This window comes from Dermacentor albipictus, chromosome 5 (genome assembly GCF_038994185.2).
Source record: "Dermacentor albipictus isolate Rhodes 1998 colony chromosome 5, USDA_Dalb.pri_finalv2, whole genome shotgun sequence".
In the NCBI taxonomy this organism is placed as follows: domain Eukaryota; kingdom Metazoa; phylum Arthropoda; class Arachnida; order Ixodida; family Ixodidae; genus Dermacentor; species Dermacentor albipictus.
This window is the reverse complement of record NC_091825.1, coordinates 144,758,562-144,774,897: the sequence shown is the minus strand read 5'-3', so window position 1 is coordinate 144,774,897 and position 16,336 is coordinate 144,758,562. Positions and strand designations below refer to the sequence as shown.

The following is a 16,336-nucleotide window of genomic DNA, read 5'->3' as shown; positions in this document are numbered from 1 at the left end:
GCGCTTTGCCCGTGTCGTTGTTCATTAGGTTTGCGTCAACTTACGTCGGTCCGAAGCTCTGCTACGAGTAGGCGGAAGAACCTTGGGCTGCAGTAACGAGAAAGAGGCATTTATGTAGTTCTATATTATTCTAAACTTTACTCCGATCAAATGGTCTAAACAGTAACGTCATTCCAAGGAAACTAAGCTCACTGCGATGCTGAAGGATAAATGTGCCCACATATATGTCGCTACGTAATGTACATTAACGAACACAAAAAGCGTATAAGTATAAATATCGAAGATGGTTGCCGAGTCTGGATATTCATCTTCTTTTTAACAGTGAACTCGAGTTTCAGAAAATGCCAACTAGGCTAACAACAAGTACTTGTGACCGGTATGCAGTATCTCCCTGCTTACCTGAAAGCAGCGTGAACGCTTGTCCTCCCTGTTGACGGTCCCAACCTCCCATTGGGATGACCAGGCTTTTGACACCCTGGTTTAAAGAACGGCAACGTGTTCATCCAGAAAAGTCACACATTTTTGGCGTGTGACTAAGACCTCCAAACTTCGGCTAGACCCGCCGTGGTTGCTCAGTGGCTATGGTGTTGGGCTGCTGAGCACGGGGTCGCGGGATCGAATCCCGGCCACGGCGGCCGCATTTCGATGGGGGCGAAATGCGAAAACACCCGTGTGCTTAGATTTAGGTGCACGTTAAAGAACCCCAGGTGGTCAAAATTTCCGGAGTCCTCCACTACGGCGTGCCTCATAATCAGAAAGTGGTTTTGGCACGTAAAACCCCAAATATTATTATTATTAAACTTCGGCTAGAGCGATACCGTTTTGCGACAGTTCGGAAGTCTCTCGCGAAAGCAGCTTTCTTATTTCTTTTTTCTATATTGCCGTGTTTCTCGACTTTTCATTTTAGTCATATTCAACCAGCGCTTCCTTTCTTGTATGAGGTCTGTAAATTCGTAGCCGAACCGTATTGACTGCTTAACAGTAAGCTAATTCAAGCGATCTTGATTTCAGTCATACGCTGTCGTGTGGCGTCGCGTTAATGTTCAAGATGCCATAGGACCGCCACGCGTGGCAGTGAACAGTGCTTAATGGACATCAACTTTAATGCAAAATGCGTGATAGTTGAAGTTTACTTGACACCTAATTTACGCACACACTGCAGATAGTATCAGGAATACAGACAAATAGCCTTGAACATTGGTTCGACTAACATACAAAACAATATGAACTGGGTTACTTCTTTTTTATTCAAACTGATTATCTAAAATAACGTGCAGGATATAGAGTAGATCAGCCGGCCTGTTCCGGTGGATTGCCTGAAAACGCGTAAATTACTTCCACAACAAATTGCAATGTCAAGGTAACCACTTTGAAAAATGCACAGCGAAAGTTTGTAAATTAGATGCATATGTCCGTAGGCGGCCGAGTATGGAAGTTGTTCATGATAATTCAAAGCTTTAATGTGCTACTCAATGGAATTATATAAGCTATTTCTGATTTTCAAGGCTTGTGATCTGATGGCACTGGGAAAGACCGTTTCACACATTTGTTATGGTAAAATACTCGAAGACCATGTGTCGCAATACCTAGTCATCAAAGCGGTGCTTACCATATAAGGAGGACCAGTGACGTCAAGCTCGCTATTCCAAACAGGAAAGCATAGATCACCCAGGTCACTGAAAAATAGGTCGGAGCAGTCCTAGTAAAACGCCACATTTCTTGTACCGAAACGAATGCTTAAATAAACAAAAATGCAGGCTCTCCCGTAATCGAGAGTAGATTAAGCATCAAATGGCATCTGGCAAAGCAGATTGGTTGGAGATGATACTAGAAACAATCTTAAAATGGCTGTAGTGCATGTTCGCAACAGCACGCCTCACCACACCACACCACGCCATACTGTGCACAGGACCATATTGAAAAGCGCTTGAAGGAGGCGCGGCGCAGCGTGGCGGCATCTCACGAGGTGAAGCAAAACTCGTGCCGTGGAACTCACGGACCGCTGGCCTTCATCGCTCAGCGCCAGAAGATTACAATGAAGTGTATGGTGCCCTGTGTCTGCCTTTTGAACGTTGGCATTGGGAATGGCAAATGAACCTTCGGCGTGTTAGAAGTTCTAGCTTGAGTGATATTGTGAACAAACATTAGGAAAAACTCCGAAGCAATATTTTTTGTAACTTGTTTTGGCACTGACTAGCGTATGTAATGTGGTCATGTACAAAGGGTTCGGGGCCAGACACCACATTTTCTTTAAGTTTTGACTTGTTGCCCGGATGATCGCGTTTTGTTCTCGCAACTTGCCCGGATGATCTCGTTGCCGCACGACTACCCGCTCGAGGCACTTTGCATGTGTTCGGGGGGTTTTTTCAATCTCGGCAAAAAATATTTTTTATGAAGCACGTATTGAACAACAGAAACCTGTGTCGGAAGTTTTTCATGCTGCACTGCAATTTTCTCATTGACACTTTTAATCTATGAAATTTGAGAAGTTCATTGTCTAGAGTAATTATTTGATTTGGCAGAATTTAAAAGATAATCTGAGTATCTCCAAGCGAGGGCAAATAACATTACCTTACTTCTGTCCAGCTACGTGGCATTTGCGTATCTTTAAATCTCGGTGCATGACAGCTGGGACACCCTGTGCATGCAAGCTATTTATGAACGTTATGCACCTTCCTTGCTAGGTACTCAATCCCGTAGGAGGCCCTTCATGACGCCCTACTAGCATGCGCTCACTCTGCAACAATGCCCGAATCTAAACTAACGCTAATCACCGCGCTAAATGGATTTCTGCACCTTCGCGATCCTTGGGTGAGGTGCTTCCCTGCCGATAGGTGGTCATGCCGGGCGGACACCGAAGGCACAAGGGCGAGCCATGCTGCACGGTGTAGGAGCCGAAGTCGCAGGGGATGCAGTCGCGGAACAGACCGCCAGGGCTGTAGTATCCAGGTCGGCATACGTCTGCAAGACATGGCAGTGCTACAGTGATGGGTTCTTCTTGCTGTTAGCGCATCGCGGACTCGTCGGTTGTCTGTTTGGAAAGCTTGCGGGCCTTGATGCTCCTCTTTCAAAAACAAAAGCAAGAGAGAAATGGTCATGCGGTGCACGTTCTCGCTTTCTACAGACATTGACTGGAGTTTTGCGTAAGCGGGACGCAAGTGCGAAACTGAGTACACACACAGCCACTGCTTCTGCTTTGTTCCTTCCTCCCCGTTTACGCAACGCCCCAGATAAAGGTACACAACTGTCTGTCCCAGACCTTCACACTTTCCACGTATCTTTACGCTTGGGCGGTGACATGCTTACGCACCCGCACGAAGGGCTTTTTTGGTGCCTTTCGGAAAACCTCATAGGGGGAAATTAATCCGTAGCCTAAGCTAACCGCCCCGTCGTAGCTACAAGTACCGCTCCGAGACATAATAACAAATCTATCGTCTTCCCGCAATTAGCAAATGACCAGCGTATGTGTTCCACTACACGAGCTTCAACGATAGCTCCGATTAAACACGTTACACAAACGTAGACGGCTCGTCAAGGGTTCCAGCCTCCCGGAGCATTGCCGATTCCTTTTCCAGTTTCTACGACTTTCGCACCGAGCCTGTGGCGACGTGCGAGTTTACTCACAGCAGCGGCGGTCGTTCACCACATATCCCCCGCGACATCCGGTTCCGTTCCTGTCGCCCTCAAACACTGGAAGACAAAACGAAAACCTTTTCTGACCACTCATTTTTAGATGCATTTGTGCACATGTAAAGCACAAAGTATGCTGGGATACAGGTGAATGCACCGAGAAGTCTCAAACTAAACCTCGTGTTATGCATGGTCTCGCCATGACACTTAGGTGCCCTTTCATTTGTGTTGTTGGTATTTAAGGACATTAAGTCTGGTATCACCATCCATTCATCTAGTGCGAATTCTCACAATCCTATACGGATTGAAGCGCTCCCGTACATTCCTAACTGCACTGTTAAAGACAACTGTTCCAAATTCTCGACAACGATAACATCGGTCATTAAGTTTATGATCGCACATGGTGTTTACGCATGTATGTTTGTGCTCACGTGCATGCGTGTGCGTTTATGTACATGTGTTATTACTTGTGGCTAAGCGTGCACGTCCGTGGTCTTTTTGCGTGTGCGCGCAATTTGGACATGCATGTGTTTGCGTGCGTGTGCGAACCACACATATAGACGAGAAAACCATGGCCAGGCGGCGCTACTGCGCCGCCTCCTGACAGCGCCCCAATGTGGAAACGCCAAGCAGCGCGGTCGCGTCGTGGAGTAGTCTCCACTTCGTTTACGTTGTGCCGTCCGCGATTTTCTTCGCTGCTCGTTCTCACGGCGCTCCGTTTTTGACGGCGGCATATCGCCTGCTTGCTCAACAGCGATGCAATGATTGCCGTGCGGTTTCAAGGAGGTTGCCGACGCCGACACCTTTTTTTCGTGGCGGCAATTACCTCACGATAGGGGAGCGTCTGCTTCCGAACGTGTACGGCGTTGAACAAATTGTGGACGGTGATGTGAGAGTGAAAGCCAAGTGCGTGTCACAGGTGTCCGACAAGATCGTAGACGACGTCGAGTTGGAGGTACGCACCATGTTCAGAAATTTAGCCACTTTTATTTCAATTACAACATAAGTCACACTGGCAGCAGGAACTTCTGTTGTCATACTACTCGATGACTGCAGATCCATTGGGCTGCTTCTTGACGGTTCCATCACTTCACAAAGGCATGTTCTGGAGTCTGTTTCACACGTGTCTTGCTGCTGCTCAAGAGCTGTGTCGCTGCAGTACGAAAGCACATGTCCCGGTGGTGCTGACTGCTGAGAAGACTGTTGTGATTGCCATCGGTCTGTTTGGCGCCGCTTCATCTGCATCGCATATATATAAATGAAACAGTATGTGTGCGTATTTGTTGTGGGGATTAAATTACTCCCAATAATATGTTTGCAAAGGTAACGTTCCTGTGATTGCGTGCATATATTATTCAACAAGAGTGGTACCACTACAAGTTATGATACTTGCACACTTAGATACTTAGAAAGCATGGGCAAACAACAAACATAACGCGCACATATCGAGCGGCTGCTTTCCGATCTGCCGCTTCCCGACGCACGCGACGACGGCGGCTTGCATTAAATGCGGTCTGCTACCACACAAAAGTAGCGCGCGGCCCCTTTCGTTACCTGCACAACTAGTAATTTAAGTTGCAGCGTTTGGAAAAGGGAAATAATTCTCTTGAGCTCGTCCATGCCGATCGCGAGGGAAGCCACAGTGCAATCAAACAAATTCGGGGATTCTAAGTGCCAAAACCATGCCAAAACCACGAAATCATTATGAGGCCCGCTGTGTTCTTGCATTTTGCCCCTTTCGAAATGTGGCCGCCGTGGCTGGGAATCGAGCACGCGTCGTAGAGCTTAGCGGCGCAACACGCATGCATTTACCGCTAACAAACGGCGGATGGCACCACAATTCAACAACGCGACACGACTAAACAAACGGCCGTGCACTAAAAACAGACATATGACTATTCCGCTTTCAAGATATTACACGCGAATGCGAAAGTATGAGACTTACTTGACTCGGCCGCGCACTGCAGTTATCCATGCTTGTCGTCTGTCCTTCTCGTACCACTTCCCAGGAAATCTGTAGAACTTCACGGGCTGCGTAGGACCTTTCGTGTTTTCGAGGCTGCTGTGGCAATCGACAACACATCAGTATTACGTGCCACCTTTCCTGGCTGATGAGGTCGCACTCGGCATCGCAAAAACCACGCGCACGAGCGCTCCCGCCGTACAGAACACGGGCGCGCGCCAGCGCAGCGACGACCCTCGAAACTTCCATCGGTCCGCTAGGGGAGCATTCGGCGCTGGTGCCGCGCGGGCAAACTTTAGGTTGCCTCGTCTATTGCTTGCGACGTCCGAATGTACTCTCGCACGAGAAAGAAATGAAGGCGGTACTTGTTACGGAAATGCAATGCGCATTATCACCGACCCCCACCTTGGATCTCGTGGCGAACCATGATGTGCGCCTCGCCGCGTGGCAACTGCACGTATCCCGTGCACACGTAGTGGCCGCTTAGGACGGCCGTGACCTCTGGAAACCACAGGCAACCCGTGCTGCTTGACGAAACGAGACGCGGCCATGATTACGGCGATTGCACTCAGCATTTACTGCACTTTGTACCTGCCAACCGCCTCTTGTTTGTACTTTGAGTTAACTCTAAGCTTTAATAAATTAAAATAGCGAAACGTATATCTGTACACATACATTTCTGCAGTTTATTCCTCCACCTGTTTTATCTATCATCTGCCCCTTCATCAGCCAATCTACCACAGACCACGTGCCTCACCTCTTTGATGCTACCGCCTCGTTGAGCCACGCCGTGCCCCCAGCCTGGTCACTCCATCGAGCCTTCGAAACATGTATGCCTGCCTTGGCCGCGCAAGGCATCACAAAAGAATCATGGAGTTCTACATGATGCACCTGCAGTTTCTTGGTGGCCAGTATGATGCTTCTACAGCCGGGTAAAGTTGATAGCACCAGGAGAAGCAGGAGGCTGGAGGCCCGGAGCTTGAACCCCACGTTCGTCGTTGTCTTCGCCCCTAATTTTTTACACGAGGTGCGCTACAAAAAGATAGCAAAAAGCGTCCTTTAAATGAATGCCTGCATGTTTGATGCAGGTACTACAGCAATGAATTAAAGCACTTTTTGTCGGTTATTCAATTTCTAAAGTCATTTGGGACATTCGGCTTTAGTTTGACTTACCTAAGCATCTTCCGCCTAATGTACTCAGTGCCAGGACACAGCCACAAAACAGGGTGACTATCCGCTATAGACACGGGTGTCGGGCGCCTAGGACACGTTTTAGAGCAGTCATTTCGAGATCCCCAGGTGTAGGTTACAACTGGTGTCAGTGCCGAAGAAAGCAGACGCATGACACACCACTGACCTATCAACTTAACATAATAAAACATGTTTAACATAACAATGTTCAAGCGAGAGTTGCTCTGCTTGCTTAGAAAAACGGGACCAGTCAAACGCGACCGCAAGCAGCTGGCCACCGAGGTTATTGCAGTGGTTCCTCTTGCTCTATGAGATTAACAGCGAGATGAACTAGTCGCACAAAGTACTCTTCACACCTGCTCATCGCACACATCTTTGTTAGCCTGCTTTTTCGCAAAGTTGTCCCATAGCCTTGCCGTCATTTCTCCTTTGGTGGACTGAAAGACTTTCCACACGTGCGATAGCAAGGACTATATATGAAGTTTTGACTATATATGACTATATATGACTATATATGAATATATGAAGTTTTACTCCCATTGTTCAGCAACACTTTCTACATTTACCAGCATACAAGCCAAAGCCATGTTTTAGAAATGGGAACTGATATGGTGATGGCTTAGTGATATGTAAGCTAATATATAAAGCCAATTAATTTCAGGAATACTATGAACATTTCCCAGTGTTTTTGTGTCAATTGTCCTTCAACGGTGAAGTGCTGTCTTTGTTACGCTCTGCACTGATGTTCATAACCTTATTTATTAGAAGTCAAGATAATAGGACCCGCCGCGGTTGCTCAGTGGCTATGGTGTTAGGCTGCTGAGCACGAGGTCGCGGGATCGAATCCCGGCCACGGCGGCCGCATTTCGATGGGGGCGAAATGCGAAAACACCCGTGTACTTAGATTTAGGTGCACGTTAAAGAACCCCAGGTGGTCGAAATTTCCGGAGTCCCCCACTACGGCGTGCCTCATAATCAGAAAGTGGTTTTGGCACGTAAAACCCCATATATTATTATTATTATTATTATTAAGATAATAGGCACTACAGACCTCCTTCCTCACTACAACATGTCGTAGTGCACAATGCAGCCACAAACCAGTGTTGAGATCACAGAAGTTCACGTTTCTCCCAAATTGGTTCTTTTTCTTATTTTTTTTGTACATGTTTGTGATCGTGCACAGGCATTGCAAAAGCGTTGAGTGGCAGATGTCACCACGGCAAGCAACTCACAAGACGTCCAATGACACCTGGCAGCTGCTCAGACTTCTTAGCCTGCAGAAGCGAATCGAGGACTCGCGACCGTGACCTGTTGGCCTGGGCATTGGAGCGAAGCTCTTCGATCCGATGTCGGTCGGCCCGAAGCTGTTCTTGGGCCTCCTGGTACTGCTGGCTGACTTTTGTCATCTCGGCTTCAAGCTGTTTCAGCTTGGCTTCCTTTTCAGGAACGAGTTTTTGAAGTCTGGTCAAGCAGATAGAGACAGAAGAAAAAAAAAATGTAAAAAAAGTTATACATGCAAGGAATGAAGGAATGATATGGTGGTTTGTTAAATAACATGGTAAAATGAAGAGTCAATCAAGTGACTAAATCAAAATGTGCACATCTAACATTTCTTTACTTCCACGTGGAACCACTGTTGACTCGCTAAAGCAAGGTTTCTACATGAAATGTAAATAACCACTTTGGGTAACTTCATCCTTTGGTATGTGAGAAAGAATGACTTGATATCATTGAGTTGCAAAGCTTGACAAACTCATTATCGCAATGCCACAGAGCTCACTATTGCATTTTTGTATTCTGTATGCTTGAATCTGTTATCAGTGAAATTCCGCACCCATGCTCTTCAAGACAAGCAGAGTTCAATTACAGTAACATCTTGATAGATAATGAAGACAAAGAGAAAGACAAAAGTAGTTCTTTGTAACTATTACTTTATTATGATCATAGTCCATCCTCGTGGCCAACATTGCCTGCCATATAAGGTGCCGTATTTGCACGATTCTGACATGCACCTTCTTTTTGAATAAAAAGTGCGCTCAAATTTACATGCGCGTTACAATCGTAACTAATTCTGCTCAAAATCACAAATAAAACTGAGTCTTAGAAAAGAAAAAGACTCGCCACCCTGGCCCTGCGAAAGTGGATATCCGGCGAAGTTGCCGTTAACCACCACTACAACTGCAGATGAGAATATGCAATGCTTTATTGCTTTAGAGTAATGGGAGTCACGGCAATCACCAGTCACGGCCGCTGGTCTCATTGTCGTTTCTCTTTCCCTTTGCACCTCCTCTTATTCATGATGCTCCTCGGAAGTCTGAACTATGCGTTGCCTACCCATAGCGGTGCTGCAACAACGATGAACTCGGTTGCTAGGCTGGTTCTTTTATATATGAAAGGCTAGTGAGGTCACTCCCCAGTAATCTTTACTGGGAAATGTATGCGGGGAGTGTTACATGTTTAGCACTGCTATGAGAAGTGTTTTATCATCAATTATGTGGTTTGGATGCTTGTTTTGGGCTTGTTCTTTATTGAAACGAATGGTGTTCTCTATGTTGTATGCGTGATTCCAAAGAATGTACGCAGTTTTCGCTTCACTCTGCCTAGTGCTTGAAGCCTGCTTCACCTCCACAGCTGGTTGGTCTGGTATTTCACTACCTACAAGATAGGCCCACATTTTTACCCACAGATATAGACACGAAAAATGTCTAACAACGAGAGGCTAATATCTTCGCTGTAAAAAAGCTCAATGCAAGGTAGCTATAGCCAGACTTACATCGAATGGACGGTGTTTCTTTATGCCTTGGTTTGCAGTCACCATTTTTCAGTTTGCTGTATGTGTCGCATTTCTAATGCATTAGATAGAACCGAAAATGACTTTCTACGGGCCACAGGCAACAAAAAAGAGGTGTCGTTGGACTCCGATAGTGACTAGCAGCTATGATTCAGCTGTGCACATGTCTATGTGTGCGTGGTAGAATCGGCACCAAGTTAATTTTATGGACATTTGGGCGGTTATATAACTGCACATTACAATTGCGGGTGCAGTAGAATCGTGCAAATACTGTAAGTGGGCGAAGTACCCGCAAGGCGTAACCACGCCAACGCAACAGCCGGTCGTAGAGCATGATAGAACTAAAGAGTCGCATGTGTGCACAAATTGATTTCAATCCACTGGAACCCTTTAATGTGTACGTCAATCTAAGCACACAAATGTCCTCACATTTAGATCCCACTGAAATGCCGTGGCTGGGAGTCAAACCCGGGACCATGTGCACAGCAGTGGAAAGCCCATAGCCACTGAGCCACCCCCAGCAAGTGCATCAACAAACCCTACTACTCAGGTTCCAAAAACCTCGACCGAACAAAAATAACAACCTTAAACATAATCTTGTTTTTAAAGTTCAACTCTACATAGCACCTAATTAGTTCTAATGAAATTATGGATCTAGAAAAAAAAGAACTATTGCACAATGAAGCCCGTAGAGCTATATTAAAGATATACACTAAAGAGAAACACAAAGTCAATTTAGACTGATTAGTGAGTATTCTATCAGGGCACGGTTTTCATTAATTTCGTGGCAATAGGTCAATTTTGCAGAAGAAAATTTAGTAAAAGTACCATTTCTTCAAATTTCACACCGAAACCAGTAGCACTAGTAGGTCAGTGCAACGTCACAAACTTTATAGTTTTTTCATATCTGGGCCATAGTGGCTCGTTAACAGCACCTAATCAAACATAATACTGGAGCCAAAGTTCTGTAAGTGTTCGCTACCATGGGCATACTACAGATGTAACTAAGACATGAAAATTTTAGTAGAGCAGGCTACATTGCTTATGTAGCCATACTTTGCAGGCTATATAAGGCGATCGCTCACACACTCTGAAGAGTCCTGTGCATGCAAAGAAACCTCCTTATGCTGCATTTCTGTTTTTAATGACAGAAACTTACTAACTTTAAGATACGAGTATGTGAACATCGTTCTATATATCAATTGTGCAAACGGCTGTCCATTATTCGAAAAGTATTCCATACTCAATTTGATTTGGTCTCAAGACTCACTATGTGCACATCCTAACAATTTACAAATACTTCAGCAACCTTAACCCTTTAAGGCGCCTTGTACACAATTGTGTACATTGTACTTCTGGTGTTTTTTTCGCGTTTAGGGCGCGCGATTTTCTATTAGGTTGGTTTTAGCACATTCCCAAGCTTTAAACTGACAACCATGTGCATTTTGGGCACGATCTGTCGCATTTCGGTGAAGATGTTCATATCAAAACAAGAAATGGTGGACGCCGGAGCAGCAAAGAGCGGTGAGTCAAGTTCTTATTTTTTTAGAGCCACTTTTTTTTTATTGTGGCAAGCGAAAAAAATCAGGCGCACTTGTGCATCATATGAAGTACCGAGGAGCGATAATTTTATCCTTTCTGAGGAGATGACCGAACGCTAACGCTCGCACGCGCTTGTGTACACGATTGTGTACAAAGCGCCGTGGTCGCTGCAGAAATGAAGAACGCTGAGAGTTGCTTTGATTTTCTTTCCAGGTTTTTTGGCCATTCGTCGTTCTTTCTACACTGCAAACAAGTATAAGAAAACCCAAAAGACAGCTGAAAGGCTTTTGGAGCTCATTGCTGATAAATGTTTCAGACGTTGGGGAAAGTGACGAAGAAGAAGCCACGTGCGAAGCGACCGACGCCTGCGTTGCAGCTGCGTTCACCAACCTCACAAAAGAGGAAGACGCTGCTGCAGGGGAAACGCAAGCTGAAGAAGTGGACACAGAGTGTTTTTTCCTTTTGTGAACCTGGGTATCTGCAATTCTTGGCTGGACTACCACCGTGACAATCAAACGCTGCCTGGAGCTAAACTCCTATATTTGATGAATTTTCGCTTTCTTGCAAGCTGCCGAAGCATTAATTAAATCGGTACTACCCGAGAAAAAGCGTGGAAGGCCTTCTCTTGCAGAGATCCAAGCACCACAACCAAAGATATGGCAAAAAAGCAAGAATATCGCGTCCTTGCACCGACGCGCACTACGACTCCTTTGACCATTGGTCCGAATCCCGCGACCAGAACGTGCGAATTAGGTGCAAGCTCGAGAAGTGCACATGAGGCACCCGGATATTCTGCATGAAATGCGCCGTGCAACTGTGCCTGACGAAAGAGAGCAATTTCTTCCTCGCCTTCCACAAGTGAATTTTGTGACCACCGAGGCGCTGCGTACACAATTGTGTACGATGTTGCAAATAATAAAGTTTCATAATAACTTTCAAGAATTCAATGGTTTTGTGTTTCTTAGGTCCCAAAAAGAATGTTTATATATAAAAAGATTTTTTTCTATGCATAATTGCAAGCGGCGCCTGAAAGGGTTAATACCAAGCCTGTTGTTACTGTAAAAGTGGCTTTGCTGGTATTGTAGAAGGATAATTTACTAATAATACAGCTTAACGATATGTTTCTTTAGAAATCGAAATTAGAAATCGAAATTAGAAATTAGAAATCGCCACTTTTTTACTCATTTATTTCAGGAAAAACTTCATTAAATCGAGCTCGGCCAAGTTAGTTTGGTTAATTCGAGCTGATGACAACATTGAACCCTATGGGTACTGCAGGGGAACAGAAATTTCTTTGTTAGATTGGGAACTTTGAAAGATTGGGTTTCGTTAGATAGAGTTTTAACTGCATATCATATTGACCGCAAATAAAGATGGGGATAGCGGACAAACAACACGGACCGCCCGTGTTGTTTTTGTGTTCTCTTCCGCTGTCCCCATCTTTATTTACGGTCAATATGATATGCAGTAAACACCAACTAGGCCAAAGAAGTAGTTCTGCAGAGTTTTAACTGCAATGCTATCTGCTCTACATAATACATGGCCTGCAAAACTATTTTTTCCCATTAATTTCAACTAGAATAGTGGCTACATATAATACCTGTGTCCGAGTTGCTGGATATATGAACTACTCCAAAAAGGTCTGGCGGTAACATCTGAGCAGGCTGACACTAGCGAGGTTAAAAATTATGCAAACTAGCTGCAGTTCTGTCACTGATGCACTGCAGGGCATGGGGTCATGAATTACTAGCCATGGAAACGAGAAGAAAGGGGGTTAACCGAGGGGCCCGATTTTTATTAGTCATATTATAAGAAGCCAAGAAACACTGACACCAAGGACAACATAGGGAAATTACTTGTGCTTAATAAATGAAATAAAGAAACTATAAATTAATGGAAATTAAGTGGATGAAAAAACAACATGCCACAGGTAGGAACTGAACCCACAACCTTCGCATTTCGCGTGCAATGCTCTACCAATTGAGCTACCGCGGCGCCGTTTTCCCATCCACTTTCTTGGGTACCAAGTAGAACCCTGGGAGTGGAACCTGGGAGTGTTAGCCAGCGCCACCACTCACAGGCCTTAGCGGCGGACGTGGAACGTCCTTTTTGCCGCAGACGTCACGAGAACGTGATCTTTTTGGGTGTAGGCAACTGGTCAATAAACCCACATATGGTACCTAAAGGCATCAATGTTGCCGGATTCGAGATCCTCGTTATGTAATAAACGAGAAGAAAGGGGGTTAACTGAGGGGCCAGATTTTTATTAGTCATATTATAAGCCAACGAGCACTGACATCAAGGACAACATAGGGGAAATTACTTGTGCTTAATACATGAAATAAAGAAACGATAAATTAATGGAAATTAAGTGGATGAAAAACCACTTGCCGCAGGTGGGAACCGAACCCACAACCATCGCATTTCGCGTGCGAAGGTTGTGGGTTCGGTTCCCACCTGCGGCAAGTTTTTTCATCCACTTAATTTCCATTAATTTATCGTTTCTTTATTTCATTTATTAAGCACGAGTAATTTCCCCTATGTTGTCCTTGGCGTCAGTGTTTGTTGGCTTCTTATAATATAGCCATAGAAACAGTATTTCGCAGCAATGTAAATTACACAAATTATGTCCACTTTATATATACTATAGTACCTACTTAGGTGCAGTTTACCGATTTGCAATTTCATTTTTTGACTGCCGAGTATTGATGGCATAAATTAAAAAATCCCCTCTCTACAGTTTAGATTTTAACTTCTTTTAAATGCAACAAACCTCATCAAAATAGGCAAAGTAACTGTGCCCCCCCACCCCCGGCAACAAAAACAAAAACTATTTCTTCAGTCCTATGGATTTACATAGGAGCTCCCAAGCTAAAGCCCCTCTATGAGCAAGCACAGTGGTAAACATGCGTGAGCATTTGGTTTAGTTAGTTTTCACTGGAAGCCACAACAGCATCCACTGAACCCATCTTACATTAGCAACCCTCACAGGATGCGATCAAGCAGTCCTTGCCTAAGCCTCGTGCTGTCGTGTCAATACCTGGACAGATACGTGCAGTACTAACCTGTAGAACTTGAAAATCTGGTTCTCGATCACAGCAATGTCGTTTTCAAGCTTCAAGAACTCGACAGCTTCGTCGCGTGCTCCCTTTAGCTCCTCCATGTCTTTCTCCACCAGCTTGACACGGTTGAGCTGCCAACGTGCATATGACAGTAAATAAATGTGAATTAGCCGTTTCAAAAACGACACATTCATGGTGTTGGAAGTCAAGACGAGACTGATGCCACAGTGCTAGAGTGCTAGGCATCTGTGCATGCAAAGTGGAGCAATAGCTGCATCACGCATCGACAACTACGAATGCTTATTGTGTTGTGCACAACAGCGCAAGGTACTGCAGAATCTCAACACATCTTGTACAAAGCTTTACAATCATAATAGAGGGTGTTGAAAATAGCCCACTTGGATTATGAATCACATTCATGATTCCAAGTTTTGTTTTCCACCGCTCCCGAGGACCGAGCGGCGCCAGTCACCGCGATTCGAGCGCCACCTCGGGAATTCCCGTAGCGACCACAAGGAGTCGCTCAGTGACGCCGACACCCGAGCGCCGCAGCGCCCTCCGCAGCAGCCGCTCCCGCTCCAGGGGACGACGCAACAGCCGCTCCCGCTCCAGGGGGCGCCCTACATCCGGCCACACCGAACTGACGTGGGCCGACCGAGTGCGAGGGAAACACCACCAGCAGCAGCAACAGGACGCCTCATCTATGAAACAGGTAACGCGGTCTTCATTGCCCGAGCATGAGAGCGAGATAGTCACAGCCCTACGACAGGAACTAGCGGGTCTCCGAGCGACCATACAAGTTCTTACAGCGCAGCTTAATGACGCGAAACAGGAGGTTCAAAACCTTAAATCTCCCAAACAAGCACCACCCCAGGAGACAAATGTAAAAGTAAGCACAGCGAAACGCAAACCACCTCCGCTCCCAGAGACGGAAGAAGAGTTTAATGTACCGCAAGACACCCTAGATGAAATTCTGCGCCTCACGCGAGAGAACCTACAAAGTATTCGTACCCTAGCAAATCGTGTAGAGGTTGTCGAAAACAAAGTCGCCATAAAAATTAAAAACAAAGCTAGCCAGCCTCAGCAAATGGACACGACTACGCAGCCTTCGGCGCCAATAAATTCCTCACAAAACCATCATGGCTAACACGACACGGGATACTTTAGAAATTTGGCAGTGGAATTGCGCTAGCTACGCGAAACGCAAATCCTCGCTGCAACAGTACCTCAAAATTCAACCCCAAAGACCGCACGTAATACTATTACAGGAAACCCTATGCGAAACCCTCACGCTGTCAGGGTACTGCACCGTCTCAAAAAGAGAAGGGGACGCCAGGAGAGGCATCGCCACGCTCGTTAGTAGAAAGCTCGCGCACATCGTTCACGACGTCCCACCAAAAAACAGTCGCATCGAGGCGATCCTAATCGAGCTCGTCCCTAACCGATTCTTAAAACAAAGTGTTTTTGTGCTAAACGTCTATAGTTCCCCCGCGCACTACAACCAATCCTTCCACGCGATCCTCACTAAAGCCACGTCATTGGCACGAAACTCACCGCTCATTATAGCAGGTGATTTCAACGCCCCCCACACGTCGTGGGGTTACCCCATAATCAAGCCTAGCGGCAACAACCTCTCGCGTGCAATAGACGACCTGTCCCTCACCCTGGTGACGGAGCACAGGTTCCCCACCAGATTGGGTACGTCGACGCAGCGCGATACTACGCCAGACCTCACGTTACTCCGAAATGTTGCAAACTACATATGGACGAACACGCAAGAGAACCTGGGCAGCGATCACTTCGTCATACGCACAGAAATACCGAACACGACGGCCCCACCCCGATCTTTCACCCTCACAGACTGGGATACCTTCCGTAAGTTACGGAAGGAAGATACGAATACGTATGACTCCTTCGCGGAACTCCTATCTGCGATAAAGGGCGACGTTACCAGAGCCACGAAAACCATAGAGACGGAACTGGAAGTCCCAAGGGTTGACCCTCACCTCGCACACTTACTCGAGGCCAAGGCTTCGATACTTGCGCGATGGAGAAAGCAGCGTCTCAACAGACGCCTGCGCAAACGCATCGCGATCCTCAACCGAGACATAGACGAATACTGTACGGAGCTCACAAGACTCCAATGGCACGAACTCT

At 46.0% G+C, this 16,336-nt stretch overlaps 2 protein-coding genes and 1 long non-coding RNA gene across 9 annotated transcripts in view; 1 reads left to right on the top strand and 2 right to left on the bottom strand.

The window, feature by feature from the left end:
* Positions 1 to 16,336, top strand: part of LOC135906318 (arylsulfatase B-like) — a 194,007-nt gene that overhangs the window by 26,853 nt on the left and 150,818 nt on the right. Inside the window, exon 2 of one of the 2 annotated variants that reach the window (XM_070539130.1) lies at positions 14,609 to 14,891. The exons of the other annotated variant lie outside the window; for it this stretch is intronic. Within the exon in view, the coding sequence (XP_070395231.1) occupies positions 14,609 to 14,891 (283 nt within the window). The remainder of the gene's footprint in view (positions 1 to 14,608; positions 14,892 to 16,336) is intronic. 2 annotated transcript variants of the gene reach the window in all.
* The window catches only part of LOC135906312 (uncharacterized), a 50,239-nt gene that overhangs the window by 17,767 nt on the left and 16,136 nt on the right, over positions 1 to 16,336 (bottom strand). For 2 of the 6 annotated variants that reach the window (XM_065437647.2, XM_070539129.1), the window contains exons 7-15: positions 14,183 to 14,310; positions 8,017 to 8,245; positions 6,351 to 6,625; positions 5,999 to 6,117; positions 3,625 to 3,690; positions 2,797 to 2,961; positions 1,610 to 1,676; positions 400 to 475; positions 45 to 87 (exon numbers count right to left, since the gene is read on the bottom strand). In XM_065437647.2, the coding sequence (XP_065293719.1) occupies positions 45 to 87; positions 400 to 475; positions 1,610 to 1,676; positions 2,797 to 2,961; positions 3,625 to 3,690; positions 5,999 to 6,117; positions 6,351 to 6,625; positions 8,017 to 8,245; positions 14,183 to 14,310 (1,168 nt within the window). The remainder of the gene's footprint in view (positions 1 to 44; positions 88 to 399; positions 476 to 1,609; positions 1,677 to 2,796; positions 2,962 to 3,624; positions 3,691 to 5,998; positions 6,118 to 6,350; positions 6,626 to 8,016; positions 8,246 to 14,182; positions 14,311 to 16,336) is intronic. The other 4 variants (XR_010565690.2, XM_065437649.2, XM_065437650.2 and 1 more) reach the window with 4 other exon arrangements.
* Positions 4,598 to 5,990, bottom strand: LOC135906325 (uncharacterized). Its single transcript, XR_010565698.1, has 2 exons — positions 5,576 to 5,990; positions 4,598 to 4,869 (listed from the first exon to the last, which is right to left on the bottom strand). It is a non-coding gene; the product is annotated as an uncharacterized lncRNA (long non-coding RNA).